The sequence below is a fragment of the Colias croceus genome, chromosome 10, assembly GCF_905220415.1.
Source record: "Colias croceus chromosome 10, ilColCroc2.1".
In the NCBI taxonomy this organism is placed as follows: Eukaryota; Metazoa; Arthropoda; class Insecta; order Lepidoptera; family Pieridae; genus Colias; species Colias croceus.
In genome coordinates this window covers 1,323,365-1,347,611 of record NC_059546.1, presented here as the reverse complement: position 1 = coordinate 1,347,611, position 24,247 = coordinate 1,323,365, and the positions used below count along the sequence as shown (strand labels likewise).

Below are 24,247 nucleotides of genomic sequence, written 5' to 3'. Positions count from 1 at the left end.
CCATTACCAGTAGAAGATTTTATCTTCTGCTAGGATTCTATGTAACCTTTCACTCCGCGTGTTCTAACACGCACTTCATTTAATTATTGATTACGTGTGAGAGGATGAATGGAAAAGAAAATAAAACGCTATAGTTTATAGAAAGTTTTAATAGAAAAACTAAATAACGACACATTTAAGAACTTATTGCATATTCTCAAATCCAACAAATGTTAGATTACAATATTAAGGTTAAATAAGATATAGGTTGTTTTACTAAAAAAAACTAGCCGATATAATAATTTTTTGACGTACTTTAGAAATTAAATTACAAATATTCAGTACGAATTATAAAACTGAACACCATTTTGAAAATAAAGACAAACATTTAGTGAGCACTCTTTCTAAGTCTCGCTTCGTTTCGCTATCAGATTATAATTTATAAGTCGCTAAACATTGCAAGAAAAAATATTTTTACATTATGCTTGGTTACATTGCCTGTGTTTTATTTTAAAGAATATTATACAAACCAAAACTTTACAAAACAAAATAATACGATTTTGTTGAGATCTGTAACCGATCCAAACACAACTGACATCGATTGTCAAACGTCAAATTGACACAGCTTTTTCCACGTCAAAAAAAATCACATTCTATACAATTTTATTTGCATCTTCAAAACACAATACATTTCGTCAAACAAGTACAATCATTCCATGTATTTATCCTCCATTTTCCAATGCCGAAAGTTTTACAAAACAATATTTCAGTAATGTCACTATTTGTCAGTATCGCCGTCTCTGTCGCACGCGGTGTGTGCGAGCGAGATGGGGCGATGCGGTCATCCGCGTGGTCCATCGTGCACGGACACGTGACAGAAGTCCGTTAGTGGCACTATTACTACTTGTATCTAAAACGGAGCAAAATAAATTATGGTAAAAGACATTCTTTCAAACTGGCGAAAATACAAAGGTTTTTAAATTTATATACGTTACAGTCTGATATAATCAGTTAATAAGGATATTGACCGACACCCTTAGTCAATAACCTTATTAACTGATTTAAAGAGCAGACATTCAGTCAATATAGGTTTTAATCAACATACTGAATAGATTTTAACACTTAAATCTTTCTGTAAACCCGACGCCCTTAGTCATTATCTGATTTTATCAGATAACATCAGTCAATAAGGATATTAACCGACACCCTTATATATGTTGTATATGCTACAGAAAGTTAAAAATGTTTTGAAAACGGTCCAATAGCAGTAGTAGTAACTCTTCAGCTTTACAACATTACCAAGAATTATTATCCAACAAGTAAACATAAATAACTTGATTACTTACCCTCAGCTGATCTCTATTTGGTCCCAAAAGATGTTTGGGCTCTGGCAACTCGCAGTTGTCTGTGCACTTAGCGCAGCGACTGCAATGAATATAATATAAAACTACACTGAATATATAAAAACAAACTATCAAATACAGACTTTTCGCTGTTAAAAAAAAACCAAAAGATTTTATGTGTATTGAGTTTGTTTTTCCAACCCTATTTATTATATTATACTAGACTAGCAAACCGGGCTAACTCCGTTTCGCAACCAGAGACACCTTTTCTTTGCTATAAACCTCACGGAGCCCGAGACCTTTCCAACGAATGCAAAACCGTGGAAACCGGTTCGTGCGTTCTGGAGTTATAGCGTCAGGAAGGAAAACCCGACTTATTTTTATCATCTAAAAGTTCATATATATTTTGTACTAGCCTCCGCCCGCGACTCCGTCCGCGCGGAAAAATTAAGAAAAATTAAGATTTTTTTTTCTACGTATTTTTCCGGGATAAAAAGTATCCTATTTTATGCCCAGGATAATAAGGTATAATTATACCAAGTTTCATCGAAATCGAACCGTTAGTTTTCACGTGATGCCTGAACATACAGACAGACAGACAGACAAACAGACAGACAGACAAAAAATTTTTTAATCACATATTTGGGCTTTGTATCGATCCAGTAACACCCCCTGCTATTTATTTTTTCAATATTTTCAATGTACAGAATTGACCCTTCTACAGATTTATTATATGTATAGATAAAGGTTCGCAGCTACGAACAAGCAATATACGTAGATTCGGAAAAAACACATACCCATTCACTTTCCAGGAAGGCGAGATAGCGGTTGGAGTGTAGAGCGGAGTGTTTAATTCATCGAAGTCAAGAGCACCATCTATATTTAGTACCCTGAAAATATAATCTCATTCAAAAATTGTCCGAACCAAAACTCTGCCTTCTCGTGTGTTAGGCAGAGTTTCCTATTAAGCAATACAATAGAATTTGAACGTTACTGCCACGAAATAAGGTGTCAATTACTATGCATTTTTCATACAAAGCCGATTTGATATTTTTGACGATATTTCAATAGGCGATTGTGAGTCTTGCTGTTGTAGCAGGTAAAAAAAGACACCACAACTAGAGGATGATTTTATTTTACCTATTATCTATTAATTTAAATTAGTAAAACATAGTCACAACATGCTTTGAGTAATTTTTCAAAATTACAGTTATTTTTTTGTTAATAATAACTACCTACACTATTTTTCATTGTACATATTAATACCTAATCACGTTTTATAGTCGTTTAAAATAATATTCTTACCGATTCTGTGCTGAAAATCTATGCACTCTTTCAACAACGGACGCTACATGTTCTACGCCATTTTGTACTCCCCACACTAGTATGCCGATCTGAAATATATAAAGTAAATTTGATGATGATTTCTTTTCTTTCTTTCTTTATGATAACTGCGTTAAAAACAACCGACTTCAAACTTGCACTTGCAACATTTACAAATACAGACAAAAATGCTCATAAAATAAAAACTACTGGGCCTATCCGAATAAAATTTTTATGGGACCAATTCAATCCCGCATCGAACAAAAAAAGAATCACGTAAATCGGTTCAGAAACCTCGGAGTAATCGGTGTACATACATAAAAAAAAACATACCGGCCGAATTGATAACCTCCTCCTTTTTCTTGAAGTCGGTTAAAAATATATAATATAGAGCATTAAGTGTCCATTTTGTTTGTTTATTTAAAAGCTAGGTACAAAAAAATATTACAGAAATGATAAGACTTGAAAGAGATTTCACTATTGTAAAACAAATAATCCAATAAAAAAAAATAAACAAATTGTCACCTTTACTCTAACATCAGGTTCATACGCTTCGTCATATTCATTGGTTTGCTGAGAACAACTCTGGCAAGTGATTGAGATACGCACAGTACGTAACACCACCTCTGGGACCTGTGGGAGAATTCATTAAATTACCCACCTTCATATATATAGTACTAGGTTTCCGCCCACGGCTTCGCCCGCGCAGTTAAAGAAAAACCCGCATAGTTCCCGTTCCCGTGTGATTTCCAGGATTGCGTCACTTTCCCGGGATAAAAAGTAGCCTATGTCCTTTCTCGGGTATCAAAATATCTCCGTACCAAATTTCATGAAAATTGGTTCAGTAGTTTAGGTGTGATGGAGTAACAGACAGACAGACAGAGTTACTTTCGCATTTATAATATTAGTATGGATTTAAGTTTTAGTTTAGAATTTAGACTTAATAAATGCCCTGAAAACAATGAAAAAAAAATTTCATTCTATTTTCACTTATGATCGAAAAAACAATAAGTAAAGTCGGTTTTAAGTATATAATTTGTTAAGTTTTACACAACACAAGCCGAGCCGCAGGCAGAAAGTTAGCTTTTAATTTAACAAGATTTAATACAATTTTACGAGCAAGCTTGCTATGTGACCCAAATTATTTCCAACATTTTATATTTTACAATTATATTAAATCGGTCCATCGCCGACGGTCACTAAGAGCACCTCACATGACTCACTCATTATATAGTTATAATAGTTTCCGTTTATACCAAGTTTTTATATTTAAATAATTCTTCTATACTAATATTATAAAGCTGAAAAGTTTGTTTGTTTGAACGCGCTAATCTCAGGAACTTCCGGTTCGGTTTGAAAAATTATTTCGGTGTTTCCCATTAAGAGTGGGCATAAAGCTAGAGAATTTCTAAAGTTATGGGCCCCGCCCTAGCGCGCCATGCCGCGCGCAATCATTCTTCCATCATACACGGCTCACCGTACTTACGTAAAGTTCATCGGACGCTAAATTAAACACAATATTCTTCGCGCGTTCAACGCGTATTTTCGGTAGTTAGTATACAGTGAAGTTGAAATCATGGCAAATTATGTAATATGATAATTTATTATTATTTTTTAATTTTTATTTATAATTATTGATGATAATCTATACGTATATAATAAAACAGTAAAAAAAGTGTATACGTATGTAATATATTCAAAAAAACAATATTAGGGAAACAGTATAGAGCACGAATCCGTAAAAAATTCTGTCTGTTTGTTTATGTCTGTTTGTTTGTATGATTTGAATGAATGTTAAATTGTTGTGTTTATACTTTATATTATATTTATTATATACTAGCTTTCCGCCCGCGGCATCGCCCGCGCAGTCAAAGAAAAACCCGCATAATTCCCGTTCCCGTGGGATTTCCGGGATAAAACCTATCCTATGTCCTTTCTCGGGTATCAAAATATCTCTATACCAAATTTTATGCAAATTGGTTCAGTAGGCGTGATTGAGAGTTACTTTCACATTTACAATATTAGTATAATATTAGTACAAGGTAAATTAGCTTGGAGAAATATTTGCATATCTAGTGGTGTGTATATTACTCAGGATCTTAGAGCGCGTTTCCACTATAACGTTCAGGCCTATACAAAAATGTTTCGATATCCTTACATTACTATTTAATTTTACACTTATTCCTAGCAACACTCTGAAAACTTGTTTTTATTTGAAAGAAAATAGTTTTGACTTTATAAAAAATAAAAAAAATTATCATTCAATTTCACGTTCTTGAGCACACGACAAAACGACTACCGTGAAACAATAAAATATCGCGTCCATAATAATTTGTTTCGTTATTATTATTTGACCATAATAATTACGAAACAAAACAAATAAATAAATCGTCACTTGATAGTTGAAAGTGGATACACGCACAAAACCAGAATAAACCAGTTTACGCTGTCCGCAGGTACCACGTGCAGTCCGTGAGTCGCTTGGTACCGTTAGAACATAAAGCACACATTTCATTCAAAAGTTATAATTATTACGTAATTGTTAAATTTTGTATTTGTTGATTGTTGTTATTATTTGTTATTATTGTTATAATATTTGTTGAAGTGTTTAATTTGTGTGTAACTTTATATTGTTAATTGTTAATGTAAAAGTTATACGTATGTTAAATGTGCAAATATTAAAATAAAGTTTCATCTTTTTCAGAGGAGAAACACATATAGTTTAATTTAAAATCCCATATACAGGGTTATTTGTAAAACACCGGCAACCTCGCAGGACAAGATAGCTAACATCATAAGTAACATTTGTTCTACGACTTTTGGCATAACGAAATAAATTATTTTTAAATGATTTTTTAAGCTTTTATTGTACTCTCCTAACGTTTGTAAGTCTATGTTCTACTCATCATCGAAAGGACAACCGCGACGCGACGCCCCCTTTCCCCTCCCGTTCGCTTCTTGTTTACGTAATTTTTGTGATGCGCGTAGAGTTTATAATATTCAAACGGAAAATGAAATGAACATTTATTTTTTTATGAAAATAAAATCTAACAAAATATCAAAAGTCGTAGAACAATTAATGTTGTTACTTATGATGTAAGGTATCTTGTCCTGCGAGGTTGCTGGTGTTTTACAAGTAACCCTGTATATATAATAAAAACTAAAAATATAATGTTGTTTTTTTTATTTGCTGACCATACACTACTACAAACGCAAAAATTTAGCAAAATTAGAAAATCCCCGAATTTGCATTCGCGAGTGTATTCATACTTAGGGTTGCCAAACAGTATTCTACTGTTTTTCACTAAATTATACTTTTTACTGTTTAACAAATAAAAAGTATTTATACAAAAGACTGTTTTCAGCATCAAAGTGCAGACACATAATATAGACAGATATAATGTGTTACATTTAGACGCTCACAATTTTTTTTTATTTAGTCAGAGGGCACACACTACAATAAATAATAATAATAAAAAAAATAAAAATAATAATAAATCTTTATTAGCAAGCAGGCCAGTTACATTAAAAATTAACAATCTATGTACTTACAAACTAATAAAACCTACTAGCTAAAAGGAATGCCGCTCAGCATTTTACAGTGAAAGCATAGACTTTCACTGCAGAGCTGATTTTCAGCGACACCTTACTACTGTTTGTTTTGCTAAAATACTGTTTAATATTTTTTTTACACGGTCGTAAGAGACGCCATGGACAGAGACCGGTGGAGGCAAATCATCCGCTCCAGATGCAACCCTGATGCTGACCACGATCCTCAGACATGAGGGACCGACAAGAGAGAGAGAGAGACCTGAATAATGAATATACGTACTTTATTTCTTGTAAAAAAAGTTGGCAACCCTATTCATAGTGTTTGTTTATAATATAGGAGTGGCAAGGTCGCCGTCGCGTCGCGCGCAATTGCTGCTATCACCGTCGCTCCAAAAATGGATATTCCATCTTTTGATTCACGCGCAGGACTGTCGCGAAATTTCTCTTATTGGATTTCGTATGTAGGCATTGTACTGAATGTTGTTTCATATGAGCGCAATCGAGAGCGCTCCGTTTCGCGTGTTACTTATGAATGATATAATATTATTTTATTTGTAACTAGCGGTCCGCCCCGGCTTCGCCCGTACATATTTACGTTTTCTCTACATGAGAACCATCCTTCATCCTTCAAGGGATACAATAAAAAAAGAATTATCGAAATCGGTTCAGCCGTTCACACGTGATACCGTGACAACGCGAAACGGGTTTCATTTTTATATACATACTAGCGGTCCGCCCCGGCTTCGCCCGTGGTACATATTAACGTTTTCTCTACATTAAGAACCATCCTCGTACTTCAAGGAATATAATAAAAAAAGAATTATCGAAATCGGTTCAGCCGTTCTCGAGTTATGGAATTACAACGAAAAGTGGCATTGATTTTTATATATTAGATACAAATATTTAGACGAGTAAAGTTACTTATTTTATTTAATTTTACGATAGATTTCAAATAATGAGCAGGTATAACTTTATAATTTACTAGAGGTCCGCCCCGGCTTCGCCCGTGGTACATATTTCGCAATAAAAGGTAGCCTATGTCCTTTCTCGGGTATCAAAATATCTCCATACCAAATTTCATGCAAATTGGTTCAGTAGTTTAGGCGTGATTGAGTAACAGACAGACAGACAGAGTTACTTTCGCATTTATAATATTATAGTATGGATTATAATTATTTATGAGAGTTCACTGCACCAGTGATTAGTAATACAGATTGTGAATATATTATATTATATATACCTACTATTCACAACCTATTTACGTTATTTACTGGAACAACCATAGGAATCTACAAATAGGTAGTAGGTAATCATATAGTAGTAATGGTAATAAGTAATTAATAAAAAAATATACTAGGTACATATAAATCTTTCTTGATTTTATTGATGTAACACTATGAATGAAATATTTGTATCCATATAATATATATATATGTTTGTATACCTAAGATCGTCGCGTCAATACTCAGCCCACGGAAACGAATTTATGCATTTGCATAAATTCGTGTGAGTGTGATTAGATATTACATATTTATGTAATATCTAAACTCACCTGCATAAAGTTTCTGAAATGAATCGAAAGTCGTATTTTTTATTAATACATACCTATTAATAAATAATAATTATTATTATTTATTATAAATAATAATTAGGTATTTATTAATATGATTACAATACTACTTATATTAACTTATCTTCGAAAATTAGTTAGATTTCATGTAAATACGAATCTCTTTTAGTTCTCGTTTCTGAAGTTTAAATGTTCTTTTGTTGTTTACCATTTTCAAAAAAACAATATTAAAACAATATTATTAAAAAATCGGCGCGCGGCACAGCAATTTGAGCACGGTCTACTCGTCTCAACGGAGCGATAGCGTCTGATGTATGAAATAGAATTATGTTTTTAGCTCCCGGAACGTGCGATGCAAGATGATTTCTTGCGTAATTAAAAATATAGTAAGCGCCAAAAGTGATTTATCGTGATTAAACCAAAACTAAAAGTAATTACAAAAAAGTGGTCGGACAAAGTTCTCACAAATGTTTCAATATAATTGTTTATGAAAAAAAGAACATAATAGGCATTACCATGTCAAGTAAAAAACGTAAAAGTGTGAAATTTAGAGGTAACTTCGTGAATTTTTTCTATCGAGTCAATTTCAATATTTTATGTTTTTGATCTGACAACACAATCGAAAATATCATCAAGTTTTACATATATTTTATTTTTTATATTTGGTCTTGAATATTACACGTATCAACTAAAAGTTGATTGGTGATTTGACTTTAGTCGCGTTCTTAATCTAGAAAGGCTATTTATAGGCTATATATCATCACGCTTAAACCAACAGCGGAGCAATGCGGGCAAAACCGCGGAGCGCAGCTAGTTTCATATAATATTAATAAATTATAAACAAGTATGGATAGCCCGTTAAAAATGATTAGACACAAGTGATAACTGCGTTAAAAACAACCGAATTCAAACTTGCACTTGCAACATTTACAAATACAGACAAAAATGCTCATAAAATAAAAACTACTGGGCCTATCCGAATAAAATTTTTATGGGACCAATTCGACACCATCCCGCATCGAACAAAAAAAGAATCACGTAAATCGGTTCAGTAACCTCGGAGTAATCGATGTACATACATAAAAAAAAAAACATACCGGCCGATTTGATAACCTCCTCCTTTTTTTGAAGTCGGTTAAAAAACTCACATCATAAGTCCCCGACCACACGATCAGCATGCTCTTCTGGAACCAAACCCCTTTCGGATGCAAGTCCACCGTCCACTCGTGCAGTTTATCAGATCCACAGTCCGCTACACTCGGCCTGGTCGAGAATATAAATGTCCTCGTGTGATAACTGGGCAGTGTGTGGAAATAGTCCACGCCGAGAATCGAACCCCATATGTCTTCTGTGTAGAGACGAGGAGTGAAGACCATCCGTCCGCTTTCCGTTTGTTGGATCTCGGATATGCGTTCTGTTTGCCCTGGGAAATATATAAATGAAAACTATTTGAAAAATTGTTTAATAGCATTCAAATCTATACTAATATTATTAAGCTGAAGAGTTTGTTCGTTTGTTTGAACGCGCTAATCTCAGGAACTACTGGGTTTGTTCGTTTGTTTGAACGCGCTAATCTCAGGAACTACTGGCCCTATTTGAAAATTTTTTTCGGTGTTAGATAGCTATCGAAGAAGGCTATAGGAGTATATGCTATATATATCATCTCGCTAAGACCAACAGGAGCGGAGCACTGCAGGTAAAACCGCGGAACACAGCATGTACTTTATAATCTTCAAATTGGTTAAAATCCCGCTCTGTAATCGAGTTTTTCTACTGTTTTTTTTCATTCTTTAAAAATTTCACACAAATAAAAAAGCTTATTTTAACAATTTTTGGAAATTGTGTAGTATTATTTAATTATGGATTTCGGTTATACTGCCGGTTTGAAGTTTTACATTCTATGAATTTAAAACTTCAATAATTAAATTCAAACAATTACTTATTTGAACTAGATTAATTCTGGATTTAGTCAAATACATAAAAATACCCACATAGTTTCTAACGTAAACATAATCCTAAATCAACTTACCAGACTGATAACTCATAGCAATAGCCATTCTCTCCATGAAGAATTCCTTGTGTTCCTGTGTGAGAGGACACAGGAGCAGTTTGGCCAATTGGTTTGGACACATCATTGGAAACCTGCGGAGTTTATTGAAAATATTACGAAATATGTTGTATCTGTATATTTTTAAACTTGCTTTGATTATAAAATGGAGCTAGAGTGTATCTTGATTCGAAATAAAAATGAATTATAATTACTAAAACATATGTGAATAAAAATATTTTTTTTTGTTGGGTAATATGTATGTATATACTATATTATGTATTTCTGGCTGTCTGGAAGGAATTGCTTAATAGTGATAAGACGTCCACTTGTTTTAATTGATAATTAGGTTAAGTTACTGTATGCTTAAGATCAACAAATCTATAATATAAAAATGAATCGCAAAATGTGTTGGTAAGCGCATAACTCGAGAACAACTGAACCGATTTCGTTAATTCTTTTTTTATTACATTTCTTGAAGTACGAGGATGGTTCTTACGGAGAGAAAACGTAAAAATGTACCACGGGCGAAGCCGTGGCGGACCGCTAGTTATTAATAAATTCATTTAAATCTATGTATTTTTATTTCTTGGACAACCTTTATGTATTTAATAGGGCTATAATAACAATTATTAATATAATAAAAAAAATGTGTGCGTGTTCTAGTGTACACACGTAGAAGTGAAACTTCTTTATTTTTATGACCTTATTTTTCAAAAAATACGTAATTTACTATATGCTACTTTACAGAAATACGTCGAATCACGCGTGGTAGGGATAAGAAAAAGATGGCGCGTAACGGAAAAAATGTTACACTGAATTTTTTTCCAACCCCGATAAAGAAGTTTCACTTCAATAAAAAGAGCGCTTACCGAACATGAGAGAACATAGTAGTGACCAAAGAATCCCAGTGCATCTTGCATTCGCTCTCACTTGCCTCGCTGAAATTCAATCTCTCTTTCTGTTTGTCCAACCATTTTACCACGAAACTGAAAAGTGAAAGAGAGCGTTTTTTAAAAACATTTTTAATGATTGAAATAATCCAATGCAATACTTTTGTTACAGACGTAATATTATATTAATTATTTGTTACTTTCAGAAGCTTGTTAAAATTCTATCACTTCAATAAAACAATGCAAATAAAATTCAAATGTCAGTTCCACCGTCCACGTGAATATGCTGACCGTACTAACAAAATTCCACCAGAACATGCTGACGTACTAACAAAATTCCACCAGAACCTGCTGACGTACTGACGAAATTCCACCAGAACATGCTGACGTACTAACAAAATTTCACCAGAACTTGCTGACGAACTAACGAAATTCCACCTGAACTTGTTGCCCATATTAATAACATTAAACAGCTTACCTTCTCTATTAATTCACTTTCAGCAGAAAAAAAGAGCGACATTCCAAATCCCATTTCACGAAGTTCTGGCATTCCTGGCAAACCTAAGCACACTCACCGGAAGAGCGTCATCTCGTTGTGCAGCACGAGGTCGCTCTGCTGCAGCAGCAGCAGCAGCGTGTCGTCCTCCAGCTCCGCCAGCTCCGCGTTAGCCCACACCCACTCCATGTTCCACTTCACGAAGTTCTGGCATTCCTGACAAACATTATATGGACTACTATACAGGGTGTCCCGGATTGTTTGCGGAAGAATTCCAACCAATACCCGCGGCCCCATCCAAAGCGGCTCGACGGAACACAGTGGGGTTTTAGTCGGTAAAAATCCGACATAACCCACGGCTCCTTCCCCGGGGGCCGTGGGTATCTTTGGAAGTATTCCCCACTATATAAAAAAGGGTGTCCCGGATTGTTTTATGAACGCGGATAACGTAAAAACTACTAAAACAACACCACAACAAATTTTTCAAACACAAGAAAATTGTTGCGTTAATATAAATTTTTGTCTGTATGGACTGTATGTCATATAAAGAATCGAAAACTACTCATTTAATCTTAGGGCGATCTTCAACAGTTTTGTGCATGAGCACACAAAGGTTTACGAGTTGTCTACAGTGTACTACAGACCAAGCTAGAGTGCACAGCTAGCATTAAATGTTTTTAATCTACACTAATATTATATAGAGGAAAACTTTGTTTGTTTGTTTGTTTGATTGTAATGAATAGGCTCATAAACTACTGGACCGATTTTGATGAAATTTGACACAGATAATCTTTAGACCCTGATAAAGAACATAGGCTACTTTTTATTGCGAAATATGTACCACGGGCGAAGTCGGGGCGGACCGCTAGTATAATATAAGAGACTTCTTAACATTTTCAATGAAATTTTGAAACCATCTCAAAAATAAAACATTATTTGTTTATTTTATTTTAATTGCAATAACATTAAATAAGAGAAAAAAATATTGCGTTAAATCATATAACATCGGAAGTGTGAAATATCTTTTTCATTATAAAATTATAATCCATACTATCCATACTAATATTATAAATGCGAAAGTAACTCTGTCTGTCTGTCTGTTACTCAATCACGCCTTAACTACTGAACCAATTTGCATGAAATTTGGTATAGAGATATTTTGATACCCGAGAAAGGACATAGGCTACTTTTTACCCCGGGACATAGGATAGGTTTTATTCCGAAAATCCCACGGGAACAGGAACTATACGGGTTTTTCTTTGAATGCGCGGGTGAAGCCGCGGGTTTAAAGCTAGTAATCTATAATTTTTCCGATATTATCAACCGTATCTACAAACCCACACAAACCGTAAGGCCTTTCTCCCATGACGATACGCACAGGCGATTCAAGTATCCTGCAAGTCTCGGAGACTAGTCGCCGCGGAGTAACTCACATACATTTTTATGTAGGCTGGCATACCACGCTACCGGTATCCTACACGTCCGCGACTAGTATCGCACGAGTCACCGTGTTGGTCGCTTTTGCGTCACGTCTCGCGCGTATCTCTTCGGTAGAAAGATAAAAATTTCTAATCATCAGGTTGTAGTTCTCGTGCGGCTACAAAAACTCTACAATTTAAGTTTCTTTCAATATATGGATGAATCCAGTACTTCCTACTCTTACGTTGCCGTCTTCTATTTCTATAAAAAAGAAAAACTGCAAGAGCTGATTCGCTGATTGCTCGACATATCGACCTAAATGTTGTTACAATAGATAAATGAATTATTATTATTATTATATAACGTCCGCCCACAAAAACGAGGCACAATAATGATGAATTTAGTCATTTTTCAGTCGCATAATATGCGAGCATCGGGTAGCGAGCAAATATCTTACTAGTATTCTACTCGAGTATCGTACCTATTCTAGAAGTATCGTAATGGGAGAAGGGCCTTAGTTATCAAGATCTTGTCGAGATCAAAACGTCGGTATGATAACGATTGACAATGTCAAAGAATAATTTGTTTTGACAATATTCGAATGTGTTGCAAAGAAATGATTTTCCAAATCCATGAAATCTATATTTTATTTATTTTTCATATATCTACGGAATTGAAATAATTATGTTATAAATTTAGATAAAAATGCATTACTACAAGGATATTATTATATAAATATTTTGACGCATTACGGAAAGTTTTGTGAAGAATAAAAATTATAAACAAATATTATGTATCCATTGTATACTTCCATCAAATTGGGAAGAGGTATTAAGCGACATCATTATCATTGCTGAAGACGGGACTATAAATTAGTTTGTCGATAATTACCGACTAATGTCCAAACTACGGCCCCTGGATAAACATTTAAGAACACCTTTATTTACAGAAACATAATAATCATCTCATAGATAGGGAGGCGAAGAGGGGAATTTTCTGCAATACTCGAGCGTGGCAGTTTAAGATATGAGAGATACCTTAGACCTAATAGAACAAACTTTTTCACTATTTAGCTCTATATGCAGTGACGCGCGCCTAGGATAGACGATGGGCCTTAGACAAAGTAACAATTACAAAACGATAACGAAGTTAGAAATCGCAAAAATGTATGGGATTGACATACGCCGCGTTAGATCACGTGGTCTATCTAATGTCAATCCCATACATTTTTACGATTTCTAACTTCGTTATCGTTTTGTAATTGTTACTTTGTCTACGGGGCCAGATTAGTAAAAAAAAAATCGATAGTCTGAAATACTCGAGCGCGTCAGATTAAGATATTGGGGGTTGATTTTAGTGTTTTAAGACTAAATTTAATTAATCTGACCATAAGTCCTTGACGCCGCCGAGTTATAGGGTCGCGAACTTGTAAGAAAAATGCTATGTCGAGTATCAAGTAGCTTCGGTCAGTGAAAATAGATGTCGCTACACGCTATTGAGAAGAATTGAATCGCGCTAGCAAAGTTTTTTTGGTGTATATTGATATAATTTTCGAATGGTCGGGCACGATGTTGAACACAGGAGTTCAACTATCCCACTTCTGATTATTGGAAATTTTTGGAAAATCTGACATTTAGTCAGATTTTATTAATCTAAGTAAGTATGTTGGTATGTATTTACTAAGCGTAAGAAGTATATTTATTTGTATTTGTTTGTAGTTTACATTTAACTGCATACGATTTTCGCTTATTAATAAATTTTAAGATTGGGTTGATGATCGTAAGTTTAGTATCATTACTTTTTGTATAGAAAATTACTCTGCAAATTTGATTTACTTTATGAATATAATACTTTTTCTATACGATTGTTTTTTATTTTTTCTTGCGGTTTCTCTGTATGTTTTGTTTAGTATTATCCATACTAATATTATAAATGCGAAAGTAACTCTGTCTGTCTGTCTGTTACTCAATCACGCCTAAACTACTGAACCAATTTGCATGAAATGTGGTGTGGAGATATTTTGATACCCGAGAAAGGACATAGGATAGGTTTTATCTCGGAAATCCCACGGGAACGGGAACTATGCGGGTTTTTCTTTGACTGCGCGGGCGATGCCGCGGGTGGAAAGCTAGTGTTAAGATAAAAAAAGAGCGTGTGTGCCAAGCACACGAGTCAGAAGTGAAACTGATTTAGCAAGATTCAAGATACCAAAATCGTCGCCTCCATGACGTGACGGTATTTCCATGACGCGACCTTGAAATGTAACTCTCAACGCGCCTAAAGACGTTTCACTTTAAATATATTACCTTCGCGACATCATTATGGCCACACGCCATAGTGTACTGCATCCACGCGATGAGTTGACCGCGTTTTGCCGCCAGAGCAATATGTTGGGACATATACTCCAAACACAGCGAAACCAAATCCTATGGGAAAAAAATATCACATACTGTATATTATATAATTAATATGTTAATTTATTTTTGAATAGGTATGTAATATGTATGAAATAAAACATAAGTTATGGCGAGAAAAATATCCGAACTAATGTAAATTTTTCATAAAATATTTATGCTGTTTAAGTTATGCCAATTAGTCAGGTTATGAAATACATAATAAAATTACCTTAACATTGTACTTATCGCCTAATGACAAAACAGGTAACACTGTCTGATAGGATATTTTAATTTGTCCTGTATAGAAGTACCTGAAACAATAAAAAATAGTCCTAAACTAAATCAGTCTGTAACATAATGCACGAAAATTTACGTAATATGCCTATAGCCTTATCACAAACATTGGCAGCAAGCAAAGAAAACAAGCATGCATTACTTCTTTCTTGTTTACTTAATATGCAATATTTGATAACATAAAAACAATTTAAAAATGAATCCTAGCCATTACTCAATTCTATGGGATAATAAATATTATTTCCAACAAACCAAAGCAAATCAGCTAGTTATTTACCCACAAAAACTTACTTAAGAAAATGTGGGAATACAGATGCAGCAGTGGGTGTTTCCTGTAACACTATCCGACTCTCGCGCCACTCGCTCCACTCTCTGTTCATTAGCATCACCTGAAACATCATTTTAAAGATCAATAAATAGATACAAATAGATTTAACACAGAAATGACATAAGTTATTTGTTAATATAGATTGATCATTAAGGCTGGTTGCAGAGCTTGACCGACCATCAGTGTGTACCGTCGGTCCTGACGATACGCATCAACAATTGTATGACTATGACACTAATGTGCATGACAATACGCGTGCGTATGGTCGGTCTAGCTATGAATGGCTTTATGAATTTCCATACATATGACAAGCGCGACTGACATACGCACTGATAGTCGGTCAAGCTCTGCAACCAGCCGTAGGCAATATTACATTTTGTTTCATAGAGAATATTAAATGATTCATAATACATTTGCACTTAAACTCTGAGCTACATTGAACATGTTAATTTAAAAATAACATTCCCATAACAATTAGCTTAATATTAAAATTAGTGGTAGCAATTCTGCTGATGTAGAATCAATCTAGTATCTATGTCTTACAAGATAGAAGGAAATATCAAACTATACACACACAAAATAACTTACACAAAATTAATCCATACTTCCATCCATACTAATATTATAAACGCGAAAGTTACTCTGTCTGTCTGTCTGTTACTCAATCACGCCTAAACTACTGAACCAATTTGCATGAAATTTGGTATAGAGATATTGTGATACCCGAGAAAGGACATAGGCTACTTTTTACCCCGGGAAATATGATAGGTTTTATCCCAGAAATCCCATGGGAACGGGAACTATGCGAGTTTTCTTTGACTGCACGGGTGAAGCTGCGGGTGGAAAGCTAGTTAATAAATAAAACTTTTAGATAAATCAAATCTTTATATTATACCTGAAACACCTCACTACTAGCACATAGTATCAGTCTATGTGCTGGATATCCCACACCTCCCACTTCTAAAACTAGATCACTCATCAATTGTTCTGCGTATAGGTTTGCTATCTTATGCAATACACTTTTCGAGTTATCCACCTGGAAGTTGGTACAATATACATTATTATAACAAATATCAGATATTTACTCAGTGGTATACTGGCTTTTTGCTTGCTTGCTTTGGCATAAAATGTTTATTTACTTGTCAAAAATTCTGTAGAAAGAAATAATTAAAAAGTTGAAGTTACATACAAATTTACTTTGAAATTTCAACTCTTAGAGGCTAATTCTAGCATATTGAATCTATGTGATGTTACAAGCAAGGTATAAATTGGTTGGACTACATTATATGGTTTTTATTATACTTATATATTATTACAGGTATACAATATACTTATATTCTTTTTATACTTCAAAATGTATGCTTAACAATCGAAACCCTATTTCATTTGTCCACCTCACATCACAGGATACTTTAAAGGATTACAAGAGGCTAGAAACTGGGACAAAATAAGAAGATTCAATCAGAAAAGAGCATTTTTTACCTCGAGGTCTTCATTGTCAGCCTCGTTCAAATTTTTATCTGAACTAGTGGATGGTTTCGGACCATCGACTGTCAAGTAACTCATCTTGATCACACCCTCGAGTTTATAGCATATTATCAATAAAAAATAAAACTATGGAAGGTCCCACCCTAATAAAACATCACAGATTTTGAAACCAAAATACACCCAAAATAATATTCGCTTGTCTGTTTGACACTGAGGTTTGACACTTGTCTGATGTCTTCGTGATGTCTTCAGTCTTGTTGTCTGAATACGACATTAAAGCAGGCTACTCACGATTCAATTTCAGTAACAATCTGTTGACACAATCTGCAGTGAGCTGACAGATTGTGTCGTCAATAGTATAGTTGAGGGCACGTTGGGGGTGTAACCCAACATGTTGCGAATTGGATCGGCGCGGAAGCAACCAGACAAATTGTCTCAGCAGATTGTGTGCGTGTTGAAACGTGAGTATTGTGATTGCTCCAATCTCGGCTCAATCGCGCTGCCGCGTTAACTAATAGGCCCTACTCACGGTTCAACACAACCCACAATCTGCTGACACAATTTGTTGCAGTCGCGATTGAGCGTTCTCTACTCACGATTCATCCAACCCTCAATCTGATGACACAATTTCATTCCGCGATTGCTTGCCACAACGTGTGCATGTCACGTTGATGCCTGGCCTGATGATAAACCTCAACGCAATAATACGCATTATTAATGGATATACTAATTTATGAAATATAAGATAATTATCTTTGTAAAGCTTATATTTTTTCCAATTTTATTGATAGATTTCAAGGGCTATAAAGTATAAACGGCTATAAAATATAAACATTTTCCTCAAATATGTAAAATTGTCTTTCCCGCGTTTATCTCAAAACCGCCATTTTGCGATTACTGCATTCAAAGGCCCTACTCACGGTTCAACACAACCAACAATCTGCTGAAACAATTTGTTGCAGTCGCGATTGAGCGTTCCCTACTCACGATTCATCCAACCCTCAATCTGATGACACAATTTCATTCCGCGATTGCTTGCCACAACGTGTGCACGTCACGTTGATGCCTGGCCTGATGCTAAACCTCAACGCAATAATACACATTATTAATGGATATACTAATTTATGAAATATAAGATAATTATCTTTGTAAAGCTTGTATTTGGCTTTGTAAAGCTTTGTAAAGCTTGTATAAGATAATTATCTTTGTAAAGCTTGGTTCGAGCCAATGTGCGGACGGATTCAAAATCTTAGATTCAAAATGGATGTAACAAACAAAGAAATAAACACACTTTCACATTTATAATATTAAAATAATATTAAAATAGGATGCTCTTTGTGAAGTAAAACATTGTGAGGAAAACGGCATGTCCAAGAACCTTATTTATTTGGCACTTTTAATACATACAACATTTTTATTTTTATGGTAAGTACTTATTTTTTGATTCCAAGGCAGTTTTGACTCTGATAGAGCTCAATAAATTTAAATGCACTCATATTGTTCGCCATTTTGTCAAGTAAGGTGTTAATTCGCCGCAAGAAAAAAACGTGCACTCCTGATCGCTGCTACAGTCAAACTGATCGCGCGGCCAATGTGTGGATGGTGCGCCAAGCTTGCGACAAGTGTCCTTTGAAGTTGCCGACACCGCACGGCAAGCTCGCAAGCGCGCCGGCCAACGTTCAAATACCTACCACCAGTGCGCATTTTGCCCGTTCTACACATAGACAAGTGCATGTGTCAACGCGCTTGCCAACGCGTTGGCCTATGTGTAGTGCCGGCCGCACAGCCGGCCGGCATTAAGGTACAAGTCCGAGACGGGCCGCAGACCGCAACCGCAGGCGACACTGTGGCTACCAGCTACGGTTACCGCAATGCTGCCTGCGGTCGCTATTCCAACTGCGGCTGCATGCCGTGGCTGCACAATGCACAGAACAGTGTCTAAATGATATAAACAAAAAAGACAAAGATAGTTTGTCACTTCCGCGCAGGTGGCATACTGCAGTCTGCGGTTGCTGCGCGCCGCGGCCGCACGCTGCGCGTTGCGTCTGCAGGCAACAGTGTTGCCGCGCTTGGAATCAATTTCATAGATGTTCATAGAAACAAGTGCTGTCCCTTGCAGTTTGCGGTTGCAGTTTGCGGTCTGCGGCCCGTCTCGGACTTGTACCTTTACAGACATTTTTAAATCTATATTATAAGTATTGCCATATTTTGCCTAGGTATTGTCAAAGGCCAAAGGGATTGTCATGTTATTGTCTGACACTTGACAGTGACAAATGTATGGCCGCGCGCCGATGGAAATGTTTACATTTTTACGAAATACGTCTGAAAACAAATAACTATCTGTTTAAGTACATGTGATAATCCTATCAATACTCCAGATTAGAACAATAAATAAAATGTTAGCAGCGTTAAAGAAGAAGAAAAATGTTGTCTTAATGACTGCAGTTGCTGCGAGTTGTTTCATCCTTTACCAGCTGTATTTTTTCCTTACATTATCGTCAGAAACCAACAATAGCAAAATAATTCCAATGCTCGATCATGCTAGAGTAAAAGAATTAGTTCATGTGCGATCAGAACACGATAAGTATATCAACGACAATGGTATAATAAGAGGTGTTTACTTTGCGCAAGTAAAAGATTACAGACCGAATTATAAAAACGAATTCAAATGTAGAAATTCAGAACAACATATTCCATTTGAATTTGTGAATGATGACTTCTGTGATTGTGACGATGGAACAGATGAACCGAGCACAAATGCATGCCCTCTCGGTGTTTTCTACTGTGATACTCAGTTTCCAAAGTCGTCTATCAACTCTATACACTCTGGTTTACTCAATGACGGTATCTGTGATTGTTGTGACGGCTCCGACGAATGGTTACTTGCTGGCAAAAAGAAATTATTGGGACAGAGCGAGCCTCATAATATAAGGCATCATGTGAAATCATGTCCAAATTTATGTCACAAAACTTGAATATTTACACTTATTAATTTTGTAAGAGGTCTCAACTTAAAAATTTACTTGTTATATTTAGTGTGTTAATAATTATTCTATATTTCATGCAATTTCCTTATTCTTATAAGTTATCTTCATATAGCATATAAAGTGTATTGTATATTAAATACATGCAAAACATTATTATTTGTTAAATAGCATGAAGTCAGAAGGTTATTTCAAAACAATTTACATTTCTTTCGTAGTAGATAAAGTTGAGATTTATCTTATTGTAGCAATGGTGAGATCTCATCTATATTCCAAAGCATTCTATTTTTTTCATAAGACACGACAATGAAGCATATTCGCATAAATTTCAATACTTAGTAAATTTTTAAGATAGATCTTATTCAAATTTGATGAATTACTAAAAGGTTGTGTTCATTGTTTGAGATGTAAAAAAACTTATGATAGGTACATGTATAAAAGTTGAATTGTAAATATGGAAAATTTGTAAAGACTGACAGATTTTAGTGTAATAAAGACCATATAGAATTAAACATATTAATATAATATGTATGTTGTATTTTTATTTTATTAAGTGCTTTCTAGCAGCAACCATAATGCATAATGGGCATCACTTAGATTACAAAATAAAGTACAGATGGAGCATGACAACCGCCCGTCGCCCTTGTCAAAGAAAATACGAAATCAAAAACAAATACGTCGCTGCACCAGTGCTATAGCGCATAAAGTGTCATGCAATACGTCAAAAAGGGTTTGCAATTTTAGTAAAAAAATGCCGTCTTGTGATAATAAAACGCTGTAAAATTTGTTCGCGAAAACAAAAAAAAAGATAAAACATCGTTTCACAGGTTTTCTGTAGATTATTTTGCTGATTTATTTCTTTAATACGAATAATAATTTTACAGATATGAAGGAATACAAAACTTCAACGTATGTTGCCAGTATTTTGAAAATGATAATTTGCCATTTTTATTGGTAAAACGGTAAAATGGTTAAAAGATCTTCAGGGTAATGCTGTTGGATTTTTCGATCGTGAATGTGATTATTTGTATAGTGCACTAAAGGTTCATGATAATTATTAGATTATTTTAATAAGCATAATACATTATTTTGTTACTTTTATAAAGCTTAAAAACGTCTAATGCCCGGTTCCTATATTTGAAAAACGATCCGTTTTAGTTACGAATAGTAGTATAATTAACCAAGCGTAAGCGAAAATCGTTCCTATAAAAAACGTCTCGTCAAGCAACTTACCGACGGCTTCCTACTGACGGATGGGAGGGTTACTATTAACGAACGGTAAGCATATTGTATGGAGAAGACAGTTTATCGCGTTCCTATAAATATTTTTAATGTCATTATGCTGTCAAAGTTACTATTCGTATAGCATTTTGTTTACCCGTCGATTTCGGGCGGTTAAATTCTTACTATTTCATTGTTTCCGCTTCAATATCGAAATGTGGAGTTCAGATAGTGATAGAGAAGTGTTTAATATTATATCGAATTTCGGAAGAAGATAGTGGGCGTGAAAGAATATATATTATAGAGAAGGAGTGGATTTTTTTGCGACCCTGGATTCTCACGAATTTCAATTGAGATTTCGACTTGATAAAGAATCTGTTGAACAATTACTTCTTGAAATTTATCCAGACGTACGAATAAAAGGAGCCAGGCATTAATATTATACCAAACACGTCTAATCTTATTACATACCTAATTTATGTTGTCATTTCAGGAATCATGGGGTATCTCCGTAACATCAATTACTGTTGACGCTGAGGTTCTATGCTTTAGGCACAATATCGATATCAGTGGCAGACCTATTTCCTTTGGTCACGGCATCACGCGTGAACGGGTGGACCGATTTCGATAATTATTTTTTTATAATGTTCCTTGAAGTACGAGGATGGTTATTATGGAAAGAAAACATAAACATGTACCAAGGGCGAAGCCGGGGCGGACCACTAGTATATATATGTGTCTATGTTTGCAATGTAGAAATCAATTTTTTAAACATTGTATTGTAAATAATAAAAAATAAATAAAAGTACATAATAAAATGGAATAAAAGTTTTATTTCTTTATAGCTATGTTTAATTTTACATAGTAATATGTAACTACATAATATATGCCAAAGAACTGTCCTGTGATTCTTACGCGACAACCCTCCATCGATTATCATCTTCTATATTATATTCCTTAACGCTGTAATAGGCTCTCTGAACTAAATACATTTTTTACATAAGATTTACATTTAGCACTAACAAATTCTTTTTCTACCGTGTGTCTAGATATATTGCTTAATAATATACAAAAATTAATTAGTTATTGTGTGTTCAGTATTTCAAGGGCGAAGCCGGGGCAGACCACTAGTATATTTATATGTATGTCTATGTTTGCAATGTAGAAATCAATTTTTTAAACATTGTATTGTAAATAATAAAAAATAAATAAAAGTACATAATAAAATGGAATAAAAGTTTTATTTCTTTATTACAGTTTAATTTTACATAGTAATATGTAACTACATAATATATGCCAAAGAACTGTCCTGTGATTCTTACACGACAACCCTCCATCGATTATCATCTTCTATATTATATTCCTTAACGCTGTAATAGGCTCTCTGAACTAAATACATTTTTTACATAAGATTTACATTTAGCACTACCTAACAAATTCTTTTTCTACCGTATGTCTAGATATATTGCTTAATAATATACAAAAATTAATTAGTTATTGTGTGTTCAGTATTTCAATTATTTCTTCATAATATTTGTCCATCATCCTTATTATGTTTGAATTTTTTGGCTGAAAATAAAAAGTTTTCCTGGTAGGTATTTGACCAATTTTTGCATTAAATGTGTTGGTCAACGAAGTCCAACATTCATCCTTTAATTTATTCGTAGAAGCATTAGTCTCCTTACTGGTTATAATAATTGAGCAATCTCGTCTTTACTCATAGCCTTCTTCGATTTCTGTAACAGAAATATATGTTTGACTTTAAAAGTGTCCGAAGCAAAAAGTAAGCGGCAGACGATTTTAAAGAAGAAATATAAAGGCGTACTTACCGGCGTAATATCCATTTTTAATAAATATATAAACAGTGGTCGTTGTATTGTTATTCTTTAATTATAAAACTTGACAATGAATCATCAATCAACAATGAATGACAATAATTTGACAACTGACAAGCAATGCACGCGTGCGCGAGAAAAACGTTCCGTTTTTGCTTTCTGTGTAACGCATTAGGTTGTTTAGAAAGAAAATTATCACGCAGATGTCTACAAATATATAGTTATTTAGTATTAGTTCTTTATTAATAAGAAACTTTATTCTTAAAGTTTATAATTCGGCTGTATATTTAACTTATTTTGTCCTGAATTTTGTGTTATTTTAATTTCAATTTGGCTTATAACGAAACGCACATCTGTGAGTGAAGAGGGCTCGGTATTTTTATGACCAACGGATGTCCGTCGATAGCACGTCAAGAAATAAAATTGTGGAACGGTAAAAACGACTCGTAGTTAGTTCTAGAAAAACGGATAGTAGCTTTGATACTATGACGATCCGTTGAATATAGGAACCGGGCATTAATGTCATTATGCTGTCAAAGTTACTATTCGTATAGCATTTTGTTTACCCGTCGATTTCGGGCGGTTAAATTCTTACTATTTCATTGTTTCCGCTTCAATATCGAAATGTGGAGTTCAGATAGTGATAGAGAAGTGTTTAATATTATATCGAATTTCGGAAGAAGATAGTGGGCGTGAAAGAGTATATATTATACAGAAGGAGTGGATTTTTTTGCGACCCTGGATTCTCACGAATTTCAATTGAGATTTCGACTTGATAAAGAATCTGTTGAACAATTACTTCTTGCAATTTATCCAGACGTACGAATAAAAGGAGCCAGGTTAGTTTAATGGAGGCATTAATATTATACCAAACACGTCTAACCTTATTACATACCTAATTTATGTTGTCATTTCAGGAATCATGGGGTATCTCCATAACATCAATTACTGTTGACGCTGAGGTTCTATGCTTTAGGCACAATATCGATATCAGTGGCAGACCTATTTCCCTTGGTCACGGCATCACGCGTGAACGGGTGGACCGATTTCGATAATTATTTTTTTATAATGTTCCTTGA

The 24,247-nt window shown here is 34.5% G+C and overlaps 2 protein-coding genes across 3 annotated transcripts; one reads left to right on the top strand and one right to left on the bottom strand.

Moving 5' to 3' along the window:
- Window positions 1–137: 137 nt before the first annotated feature.
- LOC123694918 (BTB/POZ domain-containing protein 17) lies at window positions 138–17,342 on the bottom strand. Of its 2 annotated transcripts, none has more exons than XM_045640547.1 (14): window positions 17,123–17,342; window positions 16,536–16,676; window positions 15,604–15,701; window positions 15,248–15,329; window positions 14,929–15,048; window positions 11,283–11,419; window positions 10,687–10,803; window positions 9,797–9,909; window positions 8,865–9,190; window positions 3,171–3,278; window positions 2,628–2,716; window positions 2,120–2,212; window positions 1,326–1,404; window positions 138–889 (listed from the first exon to the last, which is right to left on the bottom strand). In XM_045640547.1, the coding sequence occupies exons 1-14, from the start codon at window positions 17,204–17,206 to the stop codon at window positions 821–823; spliced, it is 1,656 nt and encodes a 551-aa protein (XP_045496503.1). In that variant the 5' UTR covers window positions 17,207–17,342; the 3' UTR covers window positions 138–820. The 2 variants fall into 2 exon arrangements, with proteins under 2 accessions (XP_045496503.1, XP_045496504.1); XM_045640548.1 differs by having other exon boundaries at window positions 8,916–9,190.
- Window positions 17,343–19,402: 2,060 nt separating this feature from the next.
- Window positions 19,403–20,637, top strand: LOC123694907 (glucosidase 2 subunit beta). Its single transcript, XM_045640527.1, has one exon. The coding sequence runs from the start codon at window positions 19,525–19,527 to the stop codon at window positions 20,101–20,103; it is 579 nt and encodes a 192-aa protein (XP_045496483.1). The 5' UTR covers window positions 19,403–19,524; the 3' UTR covers window positions 20,104–20,637.
- Window positions 20,638–24,247: the final 3,610 nt, after the last annotated feature.